Source organism: Cyprinodon variegatus, unplaced genomic scaffold (assembly GCF_000732505.1).
Source record: "Cyprinodon variegatus isolate N-32 unplaced genomic scaffold, C_variegatus-1.0 Scaffold221, whole genome shotgun sequence".
In the NCBI taxonomy this organism is placed as follows: Eukaryota; Metazoa; Chordata; class Actinopteri; order Cyprinodontiformes; family Cyprinodontidae; genus Cyprinodon; species Cyprinodon variegatus.
In genome coordinates, this window is record NW_015150674.1 from 1,036,823 (window position 1) to 1,058,163 (window position 21,341).

The 21,341-nt window shown below is 37.0% G+C and overlaps 1 protein-coding gene across 1 annotated transcript in view; it reads left to right on the forward strand.

The window, feature by feature from the left end:
- Positions 1 to 1,882: 1,882 nt before the first annotated feature.
- mtbp (MDM2 binding protein) overlaps positions 1,883 to 21,341 on the forward strand; it is a 34,908-nt gene continuing 15,449 nt past the window's right edge. Inside the window, exons 1-12 of the mRNA XM_015380731.1 lie at positions 1,883 to 2,040; positions 2,568 to 2,651; positions 2,728 to 2,801; positions 2,971 to 3,119; positions 3,293 to 3,351; positions 4,505 to 4,649; positions 5,024 to 5,138; positions 9,874 to 9,984; positions 13,931 to 14,025; positions 16,272 to 16,338; positions 16,522 to 16,639; positions 17,036 to 17,212. Coding sequence (XP_015236217.1) covers positions 1,974 to 2,040; positions 2,568 to 2,651; positions 2,728 to 2,801; positions 2,971 to 3,119; positions 3,293 to 3,351; positions 4,505 to 4,649; positions 5,024 to 5,138; positions 9,874 to 9,984; positions 13,931 to 14,025; positions 16,272 to 16,338; positions 16,522 to 16,639; positions 17,036 to 17,212 — 1,261 coding nt within the window. The 5' untranslated portion in view covers positions 1,883 to 1,973. The remainder of the gene's footprint in view (positions 2,041 to 2,567; positions 2,652 to 2,727; positions 2,802 to 2,970; positions 3,120 to 3,292; positions 3,352 to 4,504; positions 4,650 to 5,023; positions 5,139 to 9,873; positions 9,985 to 13,930; positions 14,026 to 16,271; positions 16,339 to 16,521; positions 16,640 to 17,035; positions 17,213 to 21,341) is intronic.

Consider the following 21,341-nt stretch of genomic DNA (forward strand, 5'->3'; position numbering starts at 1 on the left):
GCTTAAGATAATTCTGTTTCTGTGTAATGTGTCTCAGATTGGGTTTTGGGGACCTGATCAGGATGCTCTGTGGATGTCCCCCTTTGTAGTTTTTCTAATTACATCCCAATGGGAGGAAACCTTTAGGAAGACCTGAGACCAGAAACACCTTTTATGATCCCCCAGAATGAGCTTTTGTTGGAGACAGGGATGTGAGGGGGTTCCTATTGGACCTGTTGCCTCTTTGTGTTTATTTTTTTCTTTATGCTTTGCTCCTTTTCCTCCACATGTTGGGACCAAACTCTTCTATTCTGGCTTCATCAGACAGCAAGACATTTCTCCAGAGGTTGAGACGGGACTTCTTTATTGCTGAATTTCCATTAAGGCTATGACTGATCAGGATTTAGTTTAGTCTGTGGATAAGCACAATCTCTTGTCTTAGAATCTTCGCGGGGGTTGTTTGTGCATTTTGAACTAAAATACAAAACCTGCCTCTTTGCTGCAAAATTCCCATTGGAAGTGTGGTTGCATGTATTCATTTAAACAGATTTATAAACCATCTTGCATCTAAAAATTGTTTTTGTGCCACTTTGTGTAGCAAATTTTTTTTGTCTGTATCACCATCATTTTAGATTCATAAACTAAGTTTTCCAGGGGTCATCAAATTTCCATCAACCTCCTGCCCCAAATTTAACAAACCAAACAAAATTAGTGTCTGTTGATTTGGTTACTTTTGTGCTTTTTTGTGTAGCAAAAAAAGTGTTTATGCAGCTATGATTTCAAAGATAATAAAAGAATAAGGGGAGCTGGTTTACCTTTGATGACCCATGGAAGACCGCAACACAGAGTGGCACAAAGATTTGACACTCAATCTGTCAAATTTCATGATGGGGTTGAGGCCTTATTCACCTTACAAAATGTACTTAACCCCTCATAGGGAAAGTTGCCGTTTTTGATCACTTGCATCCCCCTTAAAAATGGAGTCCCTCCCCCTCCCTCAGTGAGGTCTAGAAACACAAGATCTATATCCAGCCATTCAGCAAAGATGCTGCTACATGGCTGTACATCTTATTTTGGGAATTGACCAATTAGATGAACCCTTGAATGATACATTACCTACTGTAAATGAAGTTGGAAAAAAACGTAAAAAGCTAACTGAAAAGTTAAAACGTTAAGTTAAAAAGTTAATAAGCCTAGTTAACAATTATATTTAGATTTATAAACTAAAGAAAGTAAGTGCCAGTATCAGCATTAATGCCTCTAAAGTTATGTTGGACCAAAAAAATGTGTTTCTTTCACTCTCTGAGTGTTTTTCATGAATTTCTTGCAGAAGCACTTTTGTTATTTTTCCTAATATATTCCGGCAAGTTGGCGTTTCTTGATATTACATTGACATTCATTTTTGCCATCAAAATATTTATATATTTTTTAATGTTACAAAGGTAATAAGGTCTAGTCCTGGAGTCCAATAACATAATTGGCTTGAAATTTTGATTTTCAAAAGTATTTCACTGAGTGCCCTATAAAGGGTTAAGGATAAAACAGACTTGTGCATGTCCAGAGCTTTCTACTTTACACAGTTTTTTCCCCCCACAAGAAAACAGTGAATTTGTTGCTTAAATTCACAGATTGGCCTACATTTAACAAAAAAAGTGGGTTACAGGTAAGGCACTAAAATTAACTGGGCTCTCCAAAACAGTTTGAAGCCAAATTTCCTTTATGTTCGCAATATTCTCACTTTAAATCATTCAAAATGATCTGTAGATTAGTTATTTTTCCAGGATTTAGTACATTTATTTAAACCTGACTGACCGAAAGCAGTAGTCATATTGTAACAAGACTTGGGCCGTTAGGGGGCGCTGGCGAGCAATTTTCCTTTGACGTCACAGCTAACTGAGGAAGAGGAAGAACTGGTGGGAAATTTAACGTTGCGGGAAAGTTTGCTAACACAGCAAAGAAGCTATAGTTTTAAATGTTTTTTATATGGTAAAAAAATGGACCGCTATGTTTTGGTCATATTCCTTTGTCAAAGCGAAGAGCACTGTACGGACTATCATAAATGTAAGTTCTAGTTTTTAATAGACTATATTTACGTCGAAAAAGTCATTGGTCGAGCCGTGTTAAGCTAGCCAAATTTCTAAATAAATGGTGAATTGCAATAAAACAGTTCTTTTACTACAAACTGCAGCATGCCTTTTGATAGAAATTGTTTAGTACAGTATGTATTGATAGAAGTGTAGGATAAAGATATATGGATGTGTGAGATTTATAGTAAACCTCCCACAATATAACACAAGTTATTTAACATGTTGGTCTTTAAAAGCTTTTAGGCGTAGCGTTGTAAAGAAATATGCTATTCAGCTTGAGTTTAAAAAAAATATCTTGACAAGCTGCAGAATGCTGCTTTTGACTGCATCTAAACATCAGAGAACACTTGTTTCAAGTTAAGTAAAAACTATACAGTTAAGTCAGCACTGGTTTTACAACTCACTGCTCACAAAGGAAGAAATGCTCTGTATTTTGCTGAAAAGTAAATCAGTAATTAAAGAAGCTTGACCGGTTTTTTGTTGTTGTTGTTGTGTTTCTAGGTCTGGAGCCAGTAAATGATATTTATAAAAGACTCTTAGAGATCTCAGCCCAGCATTCAGTAACATTGAACTCTGAGTTTCCAGGTAAATGATATATAACAGTGAACATCCTTTAATTATGCATATGTTGTTTTTAAGGCAGTCTCTCTTGTTTCCCCAGCTTGTTCCCTTGGTGGAAGCCCAACAACCCCAAGGTGGTACTTTGCAGCTCAGGCGTGCCGAAAGGCAGCACAAGTAAGAAAATTAGACGTTCAAAACATTTCTTCATGGAAAGTTATTTCTACAATTCTAAATAAATACATTCTACTCATGTACAAAATTCACAGACACATTGATTTTAGATTTCTGATTCAAGCTTAGAAATATGAGTTTCATCCTTAAATCTCTGTCACTTGTATTGCAGTTTTGCAGCTCTGATTGGGAAGAGTTAGGAGCAAACCAGCAGAAAGGTGACACCGAGGAGCAGAGCCTTACTACACTTGAACAATGTCTGACCTCTCTTGATAACCAGGAGGCAGCAGACAACAGAGATGATCTGCCAACTATGGGAGAGTATGGACTCAACCTATATTTTGTATTTGTAAATCTTATTTTTTCAGAACATAAGCACATGTTTTTGTTTTCTCATGAAGGTTTACATCTCTTAAAGTAGACAAAATAACCTTGAGTTTGTCTATATTTATAAAAATAGAAATTCAGTAATTTACCAGGAAATTTTTCATCAGGCTGTTGGAAGAGGCTGTGGATGGACTTCACCAGCTGACAGACAAGCTGCCTCCACCAGGTAACCCTAAAAAAAAATCCCAAAACAATGCTGCTTCTTCTTCTTTACAATCATTTATGGTAACTTTTATTAAAGTGTTTCTTTACTTTTTGTTAACAATAATTCCTTTCATGTATATATTTTGTGTAGCAAAAGATCTGCATGCATGAATTAGTCAAGTCTGTTACTTATTTGTTTGTGTCTCTCTATGAAATTATTTTATAGGGCTCCTCTTAATGTTTTTGATGTTTTTTTTTCTCAAAATTTTGCTCCTAAGAAGATACTTACCACATGATAAAGGTCGCCAAACATGAATAATCTAAACCTTGGCTCGAGCTGTGTTAAAGGAATAAGGCTGAAACAGTTTGACTTGGTGGTTTGTAGCTTAGTGAAAAGTTGATCTGATGGTTTGAGATCTGGAATTCTTGCCTCTTCTGCAGTATTGTAGATAAATGGAGCCAAAAATTTAAGCTCTGTTTTCTGGTCAGCCTATGTTCTGCCGTTCCTCTTTGGTCATGAGGTATGAGTCAAAGTAGCTCACATATAGTGATTAAAAACAGATTTCTCCATAGGCAGGCTTTAGTAGAAACAAAAGAAGCTCAGAGCTGTGTGGTAACTTTTGAACAATCTTCCTTTTAGTTTAAGAATTATTAATTCAGTTTTGATTTGACTAAGCTTTTGCACAGCCATGCTTTGTCTTTACGCATTTACCAAGAACTTGAATGGGTTCATAATGACTTCACAATGTGTGTCATCATCATAGCAATGGTAACTTCTGTTATTTTTTTTATTGTGATCGTGTTTAGGAGGAACATATAAATATTGAATAGGATTGGCCCTAAGATAAACCCTAGGGGAATGTCACGAGTAATGACCCTAGAACCTTTTAGACGCTCCTTGTTGTTGAGATGTCTCAACAACAAGGAGATAAAATATAAACAAAGTTCTACAGAAATACCAGCTCCCAGCCTCTAGAACTGTTTTCCCATTGTAGTTTTCTTTTTTATTTTAATGTTTCTAATTTTGCTTTGAATAGGTCCGGCTGTAAAAAAGACAGTAGTTTCAAAATTGAAACTGCGCTAACTGTATTTTTACTTGAAAAAGTGTAATAATAAGAATAGCATTTTAAAGAAGAAAGTACCTCTATTTGACAGGTCTTTTTCCTCTTTCTTAGGTAAAGCCTTGCTGGATGTTCTGCTGCTGGCCTCAGCTGAGAAGTCCCCTTCAGTTAAAGATCTACTGCCTTTGCTGGGAGCCCTAAAACACATGGCCTGCTGGCATGCTGCAAAGATCAATATTGTTACACAGAACAACAGTGGGTGAGGAGGCAAAAAATTGCACAAAACATCACATAACTCAAGACAGAAAAAAACCCAAAATATATAAACAAAGCAGTGACATAATAAGCGAATATATGTGTACACAAATGTTAGATCACAATAAACCTAGATTATTTAAATTAATTAGTTGTACTTCTTTTACCACTAGGGGGAGTTAGAAGAGTAAAAAAGAGCATGTGTAGCTAACTGTTACCTTAATTATTAGTCTGTTCAGTGTTTGTATAAGTTTCAGTTCAGTAAAACACAACCCTTGAAAAATAACCATTACTTTTGTGATTGGTGAAGAAAAACCAGGCCTTGAAATATTAAAGCTAGCTGAAATCAATATGGATGCCTTGTTTCCTCTATTCCAGGTGGGAGAAGGTGGCGTCCTCTCTGAGTGCTGGTCTGATTGAACCTGCTGACCTGTTCAGCTGCATCGATCACAGGGAGCTGTGGAGAGGAGGCCTGCTTATCAGAGAAAAGAAGGTGAGGAATGGGGTTTTTAACAATATAACTTATCAAAAAGTAAGAAAAAAGGTGTTGTTGGAAAGGAGATTTAAAGATGAGTGAAGTGAAAAATATAAAGAAGAAACAGACTTGGTAAGAAAACCTAAACCACTGTTCATTTTGTTACAGGCTAGAAGGAAAAGAGGCAAATAATGTTTTTATTCAAAACTACCCATAATCCTTTAATGAGCATTATCTACTAATACTTGATAATCCTTTTAGTTATATAGGTGCAGGTTTTACTGAACAAAGAAGCTGTTGTGAATCATTGCATAAATATTGAATGCCTTTGCTTCCTCTTGAATGGAAAAGCACTAAAATGTGGAAGCAAAACATACACAGCTCATTAAAAAAACATAATTGGTGTCCTTTCATAGTTTTAAGAAAAGCTAAGAAAGATGGCAACATTAAGCGATTTTAAAAACACATTTTTCTTATTTAATTGGTGTTAAACTAAAGTGCTACAACAAAGAAGGTGGTACAGGTATCCAAAAGGATGATAAAGAAGCAAAAAGTTTTCTTTAGATGATGTTTGCATATCTCAGCAGTTTTGTGTTTGTAGTTAGTCACACACAGGGAGAGGATGCTTTAAAAACCATGTGCATAAATCCACAGTAGAGGGAAGAGTTATGGTAATGGTCTATACGTTTTTGTCATACAATTTTATTGCAGAGAAGCTAAAGAACTCCCTGGTTTAAGTCAAACAAAATACATTATATTTTGTTGTAAGCTAAACAAATCCAGTGGAATTTTTTGTTTGCTTTTTTGGAAAGAACTACACAGATCAAGAGACCGTATCAAACTATTGGATGTTTTCACAAATAAAAATAGGCAATGTAGAATATTTCTTCACTTAGCTAAAGAAAGAATCTACTGTGTCCTAAGAATGTATTTGGCCACTAATAGATTTGTTTTTATATTGTTGCTCTTCAAAAAAAGTTAAAAACAACCAACACATTGTTGCTCTTGTTAAACCAAAACACAGCATGAAACACGTGTTGTTTTCAAGAGAAGATTATTAGGTTTATTATGGTAAAAAGCATCAAAAAACACCAATCTATTATAGAAAAAATAGCTTCCTTTGTTATGTGAAGAACTAACTGTCATTAACTAGCTTTGGTTCAGTTTTATTAGCCACAACTTGATTATTACCTAACTTGTATAATCAAGGATCCCTCAGTAGAACCTGTCAAGCAACATCAAGTAAGCTCAATTATTTTGAAAGTTAAGGCAACGAATCAAGTGAATTTCAAGCTGAGAAGTAAATCAATGACATCTATTTGGCCGATTAGAGTTTTGAACGGCTTTTGAATTTACATCCCACGCTGAGAGAACCATTATTTACCTAGGCAAACTTTCCTACCAAAATTACTCCAAAAAACACATTGACTATTCACCCAGGAGGTCAAAACAGAACCCAGCTTGGAGAACTGCAGACCCAAACAAGTTCACAAATTTCCAAATGCAGTCTTTGGAAAAGGTTCACTAAGGTTTACTAAAATCTGTGGCAAGACTTTGAAAAACTTTCCAATGTGGCTGAATAATAGCCTAATAAACCAGACTAAATGTGAGATTAAATTTGTAATTTAGTCTGGCCCCGATGAATGAGACTTTGGAAGATTGTTGATGAGAACAACCCGTTGTCTTTCAAACCATGCCTGTGCCTATTGGCCAACGCTCTGACCAATGAGCGCAACTGACTGTAACGTAGTAAGCGCGACAGAAAGCTGATGGGGGAGTGTAAACAAACAGCCTGTCGGAAAAAAACCCAAATACGTCCTTGTTAAAAAGGAATGAGCGTAGAGACTCTTCCGGCTCACATTTCAACAAAAACCCCAAGACTAATCCTTCCAAAACTGATTCCAAAGCTGAGTCAAACGAGAACTGTTCAATAGTTGTGGCCATCTTTCTTGTTGTGCTTTCTCCAGCATTGTGCAGCTTTGTTGTCCCGCCCTGAAAAACCCCAGCCGCTTTGCATCCAGAAATTCAAAACACATTTCTGCGTTGTGATTGGCCCGCAAGTTCTAGGGTCTGGGGCATCGATCGAGGCTAGACCACTCACAGGCAAAAATGATTTTGGCCTCTGGCGGGTGGGGCTAGTTTACTAAGCCAGCTGAATAACCATTTTGCAAAGAAATCTGTCACTTTTCACCAACCCTTGATGATTTTTTTGTTAGATTTAGCGACCAATTTTCATGGGATCAGGTTGGTGGCGACAGCTTTGTTATGAATAAATACAATATTTTCAGGCTGCAGTCTATAGTTCAGTCATTTTTGGATGATTTTGAAATGTTTTTTGATCTTTAACAATTCGGTGTGTTAAAATAAGATCATTATAAGGTATAAAAAAAACTCACTTTATAGCTCTGTGAACAGATGTACTCTCTATCCTTATTAGAAAAGATTTCTATGAACCAAGACTAATTCATTTTTTTTTTATGTGCCCTTTCAATACCAAATTAATCATTTAGTACAACCAGACCACGGGGTAAATTTTTACAGGTCGTCATCTTTTTTTTTTTTTTTTTTTTCCTCCCTCTGGAGGCCAGTGGTCTTTTTGCTGCTGCTGAATGAATCCGGAGTAATCACTGCAGGTCCTCCAGAGGTCATGGGAAACATCTTAGTGCTGCCAGCACTACGCTGGCAGAGCTGCTTCTGCCTGGCCTCGACCAACACAGCCTGGCAGATTTGTTCACTAAGGATCACTCCAAACATAGCTCAGGGAATTGACAGTTCTGCTTCATCGAGGCGCAAGTGTGAAAATATATTTAAAAAGCAGTTTCTGTCTCTTGGGAGAGTCTTCAGGATTTGGAGATAACATTTTGCTACTTATTTTAATACATTTTCTGTAGAAAAGTTTTCATTTCAATATAGGAGAAGCTAAAGTCTTGGATTACATATTTTACTGAAACCGATTCAAAAAAACTATGCACGGCTTGAACCTCCCCTTTCCAATGCTATGACTATAAAACATTCAAAAGTGGTGTTGATAAAGAAAGTTTGCTTTATACTTATTTACTTTCCTTAAAAAATGTAAACATAACTGTTCAAATTTAATGGGCTGCAGCATTCAACTAACCTCAAATTCTCAGGAGGATTTTATAGCTGCAGAGACACAGCCGATGTATGAATACACTGTATCAGGTCTGCAGGTATGGTGCATTCAGGGACAACTCATTATCTGCATATAAAAAACACTTCAAAAAGGATTTAAAACGCAATTTAAATATAGTTGTGTTCAAAAATATGTCTACACTACAACAGCAGTTTCATTGTTTAATAAGATTTTTATGTTTAAGAAGATTAAACCAAATCTCTAGCCAGCTCTTAACATGCCCAATTTTGATATGCTCATTCTTCTTGAGGTTTTAGATGCTGTAGTATTCAGTTTTCTGCAGTATTTAGTTATAACATTTATTGCTTTGTCTTATACGTTAAAATTTAAAACAATCTATTTAATGTGGTTGTCTCTGGTTAAATTTACATCAAAGTTTTTTTTAATACCATTCTTGTTTGGGAACGGAAAAATGTTCCCCACTTGTTAGAAATTTGATCTGCACGATATATCACAGATGAAGCAATGTTATTCACAGAAGAGTTTATCCATCTGGACCTTTTTTAAACATTTATTGGTTTAATTCTGAGACTCAAGTACCTGGATTTGATGGGAGAACTCAAATTGCTTTCTGTCAAATCAATTAGCCTATAATGTTTGACAAAAACAAATTTTGGCAAAAAAAAAAAGTCAAGTATCTAATTTATTAATTGAGTGCTCAGGTAATTATATTGAAATATGGCTGTAATTATACACTTGGTGCACAATTTATGACTCTGCTGCAAAGGTCTGTCTTGAAAAGTAGTTTTAATCTCAGTGAGGTCTAGCTGTAAAAATAAAGGTTACATACATACATAAATACAAATAATGAGTATTTGCAGCCATAAAAGCTTGAGAAGTCAAGGTATAGGTTGGTGGGTCCTTTACTACCTGACCCATAAGATATTATGAGATTGGTGTCTGAGCAGGCTGGATGGAAACCTTTTGAGTCATTATTGTTCACTCTGGTTGTTTTGCAAAAACCCTGTTGTACCTGTAGATGCTAAGTATTCTTAGTTATTACTGGTTATTACCAGAATTGTTACATCATCAACAGAGTTCATACTTCTGCGTTTAAATTGCTATAGATGAGTCATCCATATCCCTGTGTACCGGTTATTCAGTAACATGCAGGAGACTGTGTTTTTTTTTTTCCTTTTTCCATTTTAGTTGGTTTAGCTGATAGTCTGCTGAGGCAAGCATCCTGCTTCTCCTTCACTAAAGTGACCTTTTCTGAGTTACAGAAGTAAGTGGGCTCCAGCTGCCACTTGCTGAAGGTGCATAGCTAGAGAATGTGCAGAAGTCTTTACAGAAAGCTTTTAAAGAAAGAGCAATTATACAGCGCCTTGTGCTGCAGTTTGTATCTGTGTATGTACTGGTTTTTGTAAACCCGCAACTGAACTCCAACATATTGTGGCAGTTGCATAACATTGCTTTTTCTTCCCAGCTAATACAGAGTAAAAAAAACAACAACACACTTGATAAAAAGAATTTAACAAGGATAGGATAGTGTTTATGTAATCTTTGTGGAATGGCAGTTAATTTCTAACTGGAGCTATGCATGATAGGAGCTTGTTAGTAATTTAAAATGTTCTTTCTTCCCTTGTGTGTTTGCCTCAGTATGTATCTGAACTTCGCTTTGATGGCTTTTCCCTGCGCTCTCCTGGGAATCAGCTATCAGACTCTGGTCTCATCCCAGCTCCTAGCACAGATCACAAACTAAACTCTGAGGTAAGTCTCTCAAAACCAAATTTCTGCATTGCTGACCTTTTTTTTAACATGTGATAACCCTGAAGAGAAGCATTAATGTCACATTTTTCTCACACTATGTCTTTTTCTCCTTTTGTCCTAATTTTATTTAATTTAACCAAGCATGCATTAAGACCTGAACTTCCATTTTTGTTCCTGTGGACATATTGTAATGCTATTGTTAGCGTTTTTGTATGTTCCTCTGAAGTTTAGGGAAGGTTTCATATTGGGATGGCAGATATTCTGACTCTTCCTAGGACCCCACTTATTCTTGATCCTACCTCCCAGGTGTTTAGTAGAATGGAGTCTCTGCACTTCTCTCTCCTAATGGTTTCTGATGGCTACAAGGAGATGAGGTCAAAACAGTCACTTTCCTGTTGTCCTTTTAAACGCACACTGGGACCTGTAACATTCAGGCAGTTGAATCAAATCGCTTTTATCAAGGAAAAAGAAGAAAAGGAAAGAAAAGAAAGACTCACCCCTATTCTCCCTCATGGCCATTCAGCCATAAAATTACATTTTTATTATATACATTCAAACCATTTGTCCATGTGGTCTTATTCATACTATTCTTCCATCACCTTTTGTTCACTCTCTCAGATTGAGTTATTTGTTTTGGTCAGTGCTCAGTTGTTGTGACATCTGAAAGTGATTAAGTCAAATTTGTCTTTCAGTAACAATTGAAGTGAAATAAAAGTAAGACTATATTAAATAATAACTTGAAATGAGTGTGTTTACCTTTGATTTCAGCTAGTAATTAGCCTAAAAGATTTTGCCAAAAATTAAAATTGAGATTTTATTTGATTTTCCCTTTCACTAACCTCAGTCATGTAAATGTTTTACTAAAGGATTTTTCATTACCTTGGAAGCTTGATTGTCCAAAGTCCATTTTTGCAGGACTTAACTATAACCTTTGTGTGAAAAAGTGCTAAATTCAACTTGCAGGCATGAATCTGCGAACTAGCTGGATCTTTCTCTTCTCTTCTGTGTAGTTCCAAACCTATTTTAAGCACATTACTGCACCTAAAGGGCTGGAATAAGAAATTTAGCTTCTTAATGAAAGATATTGTGAAGAATTTTTTAAAAGACCCGCCGTCTCAACTTAAAAAAAAAAAAAAAAAAATTTGCATGCATGAGCCCATTTCTCCTCGTGCACGCTCTGTCTAAAAGTTTGATGTTCTCATAGCTCATACAAGCTTACTGAGCCCCATGTCTGCTCTATCCCCTGAATCTCTGTATCACTATGTAGAGCGGGGTCTATATAGTGAACTCAGTCAATTTCCCATTCGGACAGATGATCACTTCCCCGTTGGTCCACTGCGCAGTGCCTGCACCATCTCTGTTATTAGTCTCCGCTGTCAGGTAGCAGCAGCCTATGGCGACAGTGGGCCGCTGTGACAATAAATCCCATAATGCTTTGCGAGGAGAGCTCTCCCCGCAAAGCATTCCAGGATATATCTGCCTCTTCTGAAGCCTTTCTTTTCTTCTCGTAAACTTGGTAGACATTTTTTCTCTTATGACCCTCAGCCATTTTGCAAAAACTGCAGTGAGAAATTTGGGCTGAAACCAAAGCTTTTTCTGCTCATGCCTGAAAGTGTGCATGAGCAGAAAAAGATAGCAAACAGGATGAGCACGTAGAACGGCCTTACGTAATGATTGATAATTAGGAGGACCACTTATTTAGATGACCCACACGGAAATAACAGGTTGTCCTCTATACATTTCATTTAGCTACTTAAATGAGTGCTTCTGCGATCTGAAAATTGCTTAAATATTTGTATACATTGCAATTTTATTTCAAATGCGATTAATTTTGCAGCCCTAGCTGGTAAGTAAAATAATCTGTCACTGAAATTATATTATTCATCATCATCTTATTTCTGGTGCAGTGCATATAATAATTGTATTTTAGAGGACCATCGGCAGAATATTTTAATATTAACTCAAATTAAGAGAAAATATACTTTTGAAAGATACTTTATTTTTATATCCCTTTTTGAAGTGCTCATGTGAATCTTATGATTGCTCTGCTTTGAAAGTTTGAAGTTATTGGCTCCAGTTCATTTCAATAAAATATGTAATTTGCCTGTACACTCAAATAAGGAATTCAAGCGTCTGTAGGATCTCCTAAAGCATCTTTTCTTTCTACTTAATTAAATCCAACAGTAGTTGTTTGATCTAAATATGCAGTTTTAGTTACTTTTCTAACTAAATATGGATCCAAAGGATGCCTCCATTCCTTCTTGAGTGATATGTCACAGCATTATAAACACAATTTATGACTGAAGTACCTGCACCTTAGATAACTGCACAATGTCCACTGTTAATGTGAACAATAACGTGCAGCTTTTGTAAGTCGTATTGGCTCAAACTGATACAAAACATCAAGAGTAAATCTGTCTGAGAAACGCATAGAAATGTTTTTACTTCTCATTAAAATCCGACACTTATCCACATTTCATTTTGCTACCAGCTCAGAGAGGAGCTGCTTCTGCTGAGATTTGGCCAAACTCATTAAGCAGTACCATTATTGTTGCAGCACATTGCCGCTATATTCCTAATGTCTGTTGTCTATGAACAGTTTTAACTTTTAAAGAGTTCCATTTGTTAGTTGTTGTTTTTTTTTTAAATCGAAATGGTGTTTTATTAAAAAAAATACTTTATAAACCTAGCAGAGTGCAGTAATGTCTAATCTTATGTGGATTAATAAGTACCAACAATGAAAATGAGAGAAGAGGAGCTTTCTCATAGAATCTGCAGGCTCATGTTTAGCTGTTTATTAGTGCGGAGTGAAGCAATGGGTCTGTTTTATTCATTAGATGAGCAGTAAAAATATGTGAACTGAAGATTTAAAATGGGGCGCATCACTTCTTTTAATACAACTATTTATTTACGAAAGGACTGTTGGTATTAATTTGTTTGTGTGTTTATTGTATTTGCTCCTTGTTCAGTGTGTGATAGAAGGTATGTGCCTCAGTTTAGATGAGTCTAGGTTTTAGTATTTTTTTTTTTTACCCGTCCATAGAGAATAAAGCAGAATGCATGTGTCTGTGATCTCATCAGTCTCCTGTACAGAAAAACAGATGGCAAAGATTGTTTTGGCATTAAAAGAAGGAACCGTAAAAACAATCCTGTCTAAGCACTACTGGGAAAATGACTCTAAAATAACCTGCACACAAACTCTCACATACTATTTCACTTTTTTTCTGGGCCAGGAAATATTATTTAAGTGACATTATGATGAATTTGTGTTGATTTTTCTTTATAAACTTTTACACCTTTTCTGTTCTCACAACTTAAACTTGTGGTTAAACTAATTCACACCACTGTGCCTCCTGTGGAGCCCCCTCCTTTAGAGGTTCATGGGGAGGTAGGAGGCTTTAGCAGGTTCATTTCTGGCTGCTAAAAAGGGCTTTAGTGGTTTAGCACATCTGTTCACTGCCAGTGAAAGAGACCAGTGTGAACAGGAGGTTTAGAGATATTGGCTGGATTTATGTGTCTTAGCTCACTCATAGACTAGAATGAGGAGGTAAAAGCATGTGTCTGTCAGGTCTTTAGCAAGGTCCTAAACTTGGACTTTTGTCTGATATTATAGCAGTTATTACAGCAGTGACAGTATTACAGTGGAGACGGGGGGGATCTCAAGTTAACCAGCTGGTCACTTGGCAGACAATCTTCTGTTTAAAGACACAATTTTTTTCTTGGAAGCAGATGGTGAAAAGTCAGAGGCTATAAAACGACTGTTTATGCTCGACTCTGGAAAGCTCAGATTTACCCCAAGTTTAAGTGTAACATGTCCCTGCTCTGCTTACTGGAATTCATAGTTTTATACATCTCTTATTCTGTTCTTTGTATTTTTTTTTTTTTTTTTTAGATATATTTTCTAAATATTATTCCCACTTATCCCATATCCATTTTGGCTTTGCAGGTCTTCCATTACTATGCTCCAGTTCTAGACATGGTTCAGCTGGTTGACCTTTCAAACCTGCCCACCTTCCTGATGTCCAACGCAAAGTTTGAGTTGTATCCTTCCTATTGATTTTTTTTCTTCCTGCATATCTGCATAATTGGCATGTAATCTCCCTACACAGTCATCGCACAGGTTAGCTTGTTTATTTATTTTAAAGCTACAGTGTGTAATTTTCAGCGACATCTAACGTCCAGACTGCATACCGCAGCAACATGAACATCTCCCCCCCACCGCTTCTCCCCCCCAACAGTACGGCGAGTGTTACGGGACCTTCTCAAGTGATGAGGTTTGTTTACATAGATAATTTTAATACTGCCATCTATTGTTCAGTACCGTCTCAGTTCATCTCTCTCAACTTGCAGTAGTTACTTTCGAGCGTAATGGGCGATCTCGCAATTGCTAGTTTGTTGGCTCTGCGCTGCCGTAGCGCAAAGATGTCTGCCTCCATGGCTGCGAGACCCGCTCCTATGTAATTATAAATAACGAATTCTAAGGCAACGCAAATATTAAGGTTAAGAGGCTGAGCTCGTAGATGATGATAAATAACATAGTTATGTATAATATATTACATTTCTGACTGTATATCCCTGTAATTATTACACACTGTAGCTTTAATTCTTTCCTCATTAGAACTGAAATACTTCAATACTTTAATTTCCTGCCTAGTTCCTAAAACAAGACAGATGATATAACTTATGTTCACCCTTAAATGGGCAACGTGCACCAGGAGATATACTCTCTTTAACATCCTGTACGGGCTATTTTAGAAGGTTCTCTCAAATCCAGTTGTCAGTGATCAAAAGTCTTGTCTATTATTAGCATGTATATCACATGACTTGGTTCAAGCCACCTTGCATCATTTCATCAGCAAATGTCATGGCTGCATGTGATGGCAAACCTGCTTCCTTGAGACTGAGCAATAATATATTAATCATTTATTTTCAGCGAAAGGGTAATATAAATTCTTAAAATTTATTAGGACAACTGTCTTAACATCATGATGAAGAAAATGTGTTCCAACCATGTTTGTGGTAATATTTAGCAGCGATGTACAGTATCACGTTAGATACGTTGGCAGATTGGGGGTAGAAATCTGGTAAATGTGCAGTATTTGCAAACAGAGACAGATTAGATGTTGGCAGAGGCTAGCATAAATTGGCCTTTAGTCCACGTCTGGGAGACAGAAGACCATCCACCAACTCATCAGGAGCATGCCCAAGCATTTTAGGGAGGTAGTAGAGGAGCATGGAGGCCACACACAATACTGAGGCTCATTTTGACCTGTTTAAGGACATTACATCAAAGAAGGATCAACCTGTTGTGTTTTTTTCCAATTTAATCTGTGAATGATTCCAAATCCAGTCCTCCATTTGTTAATAAATTTGATTTCCATTGATGAATTTCAACTTTGTACAGAACAAAGTATTCAATGAGAATATTTCATTCATTCCGATCTACGATGTTATTTCAGTGTTCCCTATTATTTTTTTTGAGCAGAGTATATATAATCAATGTGGAAATATGTGTAAAAAGAGACGAGTAATAACATTAAATATTTTTTTCTAACTTATTTAAGCCTGTTTAAGGGTTAAACTTCATATTGTAATTTCTGGGAATATTTCAATTGCTTTGGACTATACACAGATGACAGATGGTAGAGCTTTCATGGTATATATTTGAAATAGAATAGAAAATCCCTTGATGGTTCCACAATGGGGAAATTGTGTTTATATCAGCAAAGGTTATAGTAGAAGTGGTCAAAAAATGTGCACTTTTGAAAATTGTATGAAAAAAGCCTCCAAAGCATAACATTGCTCAAAAATGAGTTACATTTCTTTTCTGTGTTACTCCTCCTGGCTATGTGTCTTTGCTCCATCTTTTTAAAACAGTTTTTTTTTAAGGTTGAGTATTGCAGTGTTTTATGAGAAATCTCACATTTAATTGAGTAATTACTTCCATATTAGTTATAATCATTTCTTCCATTATGAACTCTCATTAGTACCTTAAGATTAGACACACACTCCAAAAAGGACCCATTCAACCAAAACACAAAAATCTTTTTTTTTTTTTTTTTAAGTCACGTCATTCCCAGTGAGCCCAGACAGTCAGACATTTCAACATGATCTCTTTTGGCAAAAAAACATGTGCCCCTGATAACCAATAACATGGCTGTTATGACCTAGACAACTTTTATTGTAATTTTATATACAAAACAAATTTTCATCAAACTGCCGTCCACTGGTAAAATGTAACTAAAGCTGAACTAATTTTGTGCCAATCCTTAACAACAAACAAATAGAGGACTGTCTGGGAAGTCGCTCAAAGCCAAGCTTCTCTTGGACCAGCTGAGGGCTCTTCGTGGAAAGGTATTTCTCACTGCTTGTAATGTACACGTACAAACCCTTTAAAAGATTCTTTCCTCCATTTATTTTAATATCCAGACATTTATATACATAAAATGCTTTCAAATCCATTTGTGAAAAGGATGCATTTTACCTTCCATTCAAATGACTTAGGTTGTTTTTGTTTTTTTTTTTACTTTGTTTTAGGTCGGAGCTTTGTTCAGCCTGTCCTGTTCAATCACTCCCATTGCCCAGCCTCCCGCCAGCCAATTAAGCTCGCAGCGCTGGAAGGAGTGTTTATCCCGAACCCCAAAGTCCTTTCTTGGTATGACTTTGGGTTTTTTAGCTGTAAAATAAATGACTTTTAGCACCTGGGATATGCTGTGACATATTCTGAAATCAGCAGCAGCTAAACTAAATTATTGAGGCACTTTATAGCCTTGCAGGGTGATGTACTGAATTATTGTGGAAAATCAAACAAAAATGCCTAGCATGTCTTGAAACTGTAAGAGTAAAGAATGCAGTAAATGATCACCATCACCTTCACCTAGGGTACATTTACATTTTTACAGAAAAATTGGACAAAAAGAGTTAGAAAACCAAACTGAGCAGACCTTTTTTACAATTCAAAGTGAAAGAATGTCATGCAGAGGAAATTTCTCTGAAAACATCCAAAAAATTTTTTTCTCTGACTTGACCCTCTATATATCTTGTCCTGTAGTGCCTGATGTAGAGGTGAAAGGTGAGAGCGCTGTCTACTTCCTATTGGTCCAGGGAACTGATGACGCCGGCTCTGCTACCTGCAGGGTCAGGATGATGCATTCACACAGTCAACTCAATGGTGCTGCTGCTATGGCAACCATCTCCAGCTGGTTCAGGGAGAAGCATCTTCTATCAGGTATTTTATGTGACATGGCTGCTGAGGTTTTTTTGAGTTTGTCAAAATGTATTCAAATAATGACCTTCATATGTTTTTATTTCATGTTCAGATTGAATTCTAATATTAAGTGGACAGGGCTAGTTTACTGGCTGATGCATTATATAATAAATTGTCTCCACTCATGTATCCCACTTTAATCCCCAATCCTGCAAAGACCTTCACCGTGTGTTTTTTTTCGTTAATCCATTTACACGCAGCACTTTGCACTGTACCATTGCTGCTCTGTAAATGCAGCACATTATGTTCACACTTAACACTCTTCTTTACACACTAAGTGGAGATGTTCCAAACAGATGCCTTCAATAGGCCTACATCCAGGGGTCTTTGTCACTTCTAAAGGCTAGAAACTGAGCAGCCTGTAGTTAGCTCTATGTCTGACTTGTTTTCCTTGGAAGCAACTGGTCTTCTTGGTCTCCAGACCACTCTTTGATTTTCTCAGCTCGCACTCAACCCAGCCTTTTCTCAGTGTCAACATCAAGGAGTCTGAATTTATTTCAAAACCAGTCAACACCCTGGAAATATAAAAAACATATTTTTAAATATCTTTACTTTTTTCTGCTTTGAAATGTGATGATTTAATTCCAAAAAATAATGTAACTCATTGTTAGTAATATTGTTGTTACTGCAGTCACTTATCCGCCCAGACCCCATCCCTTTTCCCGTTCCCAGCTTTACAACTTCTTTGAATTCATTAAGCTACTCAGCCGTTTTTAATTACATATTTTTACCTATTTGCTGAAGACGTCATCATTTTTTTTTCATCTCTCTTTCACAAATCAAAGTAATTCTTGCTAGAAGAAAGTCATATTGATTTAGGTCTGTAAGGTGATTTGCAGCCGACTTTTATGTGATTTATCAAGAGAAGAAAATCTATATGACTTAAAAAAATGTACAATTTTTCTGCATAATTGAATAAAATATTTGATTTTTTAAAAAGTGAGGACTTGAGTGAGTAGTAAAAGACAAGAGTGTTTAATTAGCACAACTTAATTTTTGTAAATGCTGCTGACCGCACACGCCAGCTCCTTCCAAATGGTAGGATATAACAGGTTCTCCACTACAAGTGTGCCTGTACTGACATGAAAGGGTGTCAGTGCAGGTTCAAGTGGAACAGAGTGGTTAAATGCAGTCTTGTTCCGGTTTATTCAGTGACTGATAAAAAGCATACAGGGGTGAGTTTATTGGCTAAGCTTGTGGTAAAAACATCCATCACATACAGCATACATAAAGTCTGAAACGGCCACCCCTTGTATGCAATGAATTCAGCTTTTATTTTGTAAAAAATGTTTTTTATATCTCTTATTTAAAGAAGAAAAAGGTCCATCTGGACTTCACTGAGACTTAATTCCACCTTATTTCTTTGCAGCTGCCTTAAACACACCTACTATTCTTAAATAATCATAAATTCTTAAATAAACAATATTGCGCTCTTGGTCATTTTGGAAGTGGAACATCAATTGTTTCTTCTCTTTTTTTGCTTTTCCCCTTTTTATGTTAATCACTGCCCCTCTGTGGTTTTAAAATAGCTAATTTTAGCGGATAATGTCACTCAGCTGGCGCCTTCCAGCCAAGATCTACAGCATGAGCTGGAGTGGTTTGCCAGAGAACACCAGGAGTGGCAAGTCGCCACTAGTGCCCTATGCTCTTCACAGAGTGAAGCAGGTTCACACTAAGCGGTTTGAGTGGTTTGCAACTTGGATCAAAACAGCCAGAATGAAGAGCAGCTCCTCCAAGTCCTTGGTTCTCAATTCAGAAAGGGCGTCTACAGGTTAAAGAGGAGTTCTTGCCTCAAGTGGAAAAGTTTACATATCTTGGGTTCTGTTTGTGAATGAGGGAAGAATGGAGCAGGTGATCGACAGATATATTTGTGAGGCTCTCGTTTTAACCGGTCAGTCTACATTTCTACCCTCTATGGTTATGAAATTTAGGTAATGACCAAAAGAACAAGATCCTAGATACAAGCGGCTGAAATAAGCTTCCTATATAGGGTGGCTTATCACTCCCTTTATTTAAGGGGGCGAGTTCAGCCATCTGGAGAGGCTCAGAGTAGGGCAGATTCTCCACATTTGGAGGAGTTGGCCAAGGTGGCTCAGATGGGGGCCAAGGGGTCCATAGGACACAGTGAGGGACTATGTCTCTCTGCATCCCTGGAAGATCTTAGGCATCCCCCAAAAGAGCTGGATGGGATGTCTGGGTTTCGTGGTCACGGTGTTCGGTTCGGTATATGTTGATTGTTACACCAAAATCCCATAAAAATTAATGAAAGAAATTCAAAAAAATTAATGGATTGTAATTATTTTTAATGATCCGCGGAAACCCTGGATAATTTCCGCATGTTTTGCTGCTTTGAATTTAATCATCTTGTGCATGCTCTCTACGATGAGCATGCACGAGATGATTAAACCTTCAACCTTGCATGAAAGGTTTTCCAGGAACTCAGAGCAGAGCAGACGGGAGCCACAGCGGAGGCTGTAGGCTTTGCTGGTGCGCAGCGGGGCGGGGCAGAGCGGAGCGCTGACGGAGTATGTGGGATTTCGGGGTTAGCATGACATGTTGGTCATGTTGCTGTTAGCATAAACAAAACGTGTTGCACAATGCTTGCACACTGTTGCACTTTTATGCGGTCCCATACAGCAGACCTATAAAGTGCTGCTGGCGCGTCTTCCAACTCCTGTTCTTTCCCACTCGCCATTCCGACACAATTCTCCACAACACCTGATTTTTTTCTGCTACATTCGGCTACGCTGCTTCGCTTCTTCTTCTTGCTTACTACTGGTGGTTGGCTTTGGTCGCAGTACCGCCACCTTCTGCTCTGGAGTGTAAACGCGTCGCCTATGAGAAAAAGGAGCAGTGCATGAACCGAACGCAACACACGCGAACCGAACCGAGACAGTCGAACCGAACGGTTCGGACGGTTTTCATAAACCGTCCCATCCCTAATAAAAAAAAAAAAATATATATATATATATATATATATATATATCCATGCACCTTTTTCTTCCTTTGGCACCTCTTTCTTTTCCTTTGACTATTTGAGCTGATTTAATGAGTCAATTTCTCCACTTTGAGTAAAATACGGACAATCAATCAAAAGTTCTTCACATGCCAACCTTGTAACCTGTATTAAGGTGGAAGTGCCAGAAACTGCCAGTTATCACTGCTCACCACCTTTGCTTATATCTGGACTCAACAGATTCCCTTTAATAAACCAACATGTCCCATTTTTTTTTTTCTCTTTCCTCCTCCTCATGTCTTTCAAACCATGTTTGCTGGTATTATTTCTGTCATTTTGACAATATAATTGGAAAAAGGGTTTAATAAGGACTATTGAAGTAGAGGAAGGACGCCCTTTAGAATTGGAGTGACTAGATTGATGGTCTGGTTTTGCTATGGTCACAAATATCTAGAAAAGTGGACGTGGAATAAAGTTTCTCTGGCTTCACATGAGCTCTCAGTCCTGCTGTGAAGTTCCCCAAATGGCTTGTTACTGTTGCTAACATTTTATATAACCTTGAAGACATTCTTTTGTAGTTTGAATGCTTTGAAATGCAAAGTGAGGCTACAAAAGGTGCCCTTGGGATTGTATTGCCGGAAAAATCTGAATCTGAAGTTTTCTTTGTGTACTGTACCATTTTTACAATAATTTGCGGTCAAATTCACTACCTCAGGTTTTCTAAATCCTTACCTGACATTACTGATTTTGGCTTGTTCTGATATGTCTCTTGAGATTAATAAGCATGGTTTAAATAGTACTTTTTTTGCCAGGTTTGGCGTTTTTCTTAAAGAAATACATTTCTTCAGGGGCATTAATTTTTGTTTTTTTAGTGATACTTACAAGTCCATGAAATTATCTTGAAACTTCTTGAATTTTTTGTGGATATTTTTTGTGGCCAATTATTGTTCTATTCTTTAATCTGAAATGGCCCCGACAATCCATCCCTTCTTATGAGGACCTGAAAACAACTTGACTGTGGAGGAGTAGAAGAAAGGGGCTCATCTGGTGACAAGGGCCAAACTTATATGATGATACATTTCTTAAAATTTTGTTGATACGATATAATTTAGATATCATTATAAACGATGTGAG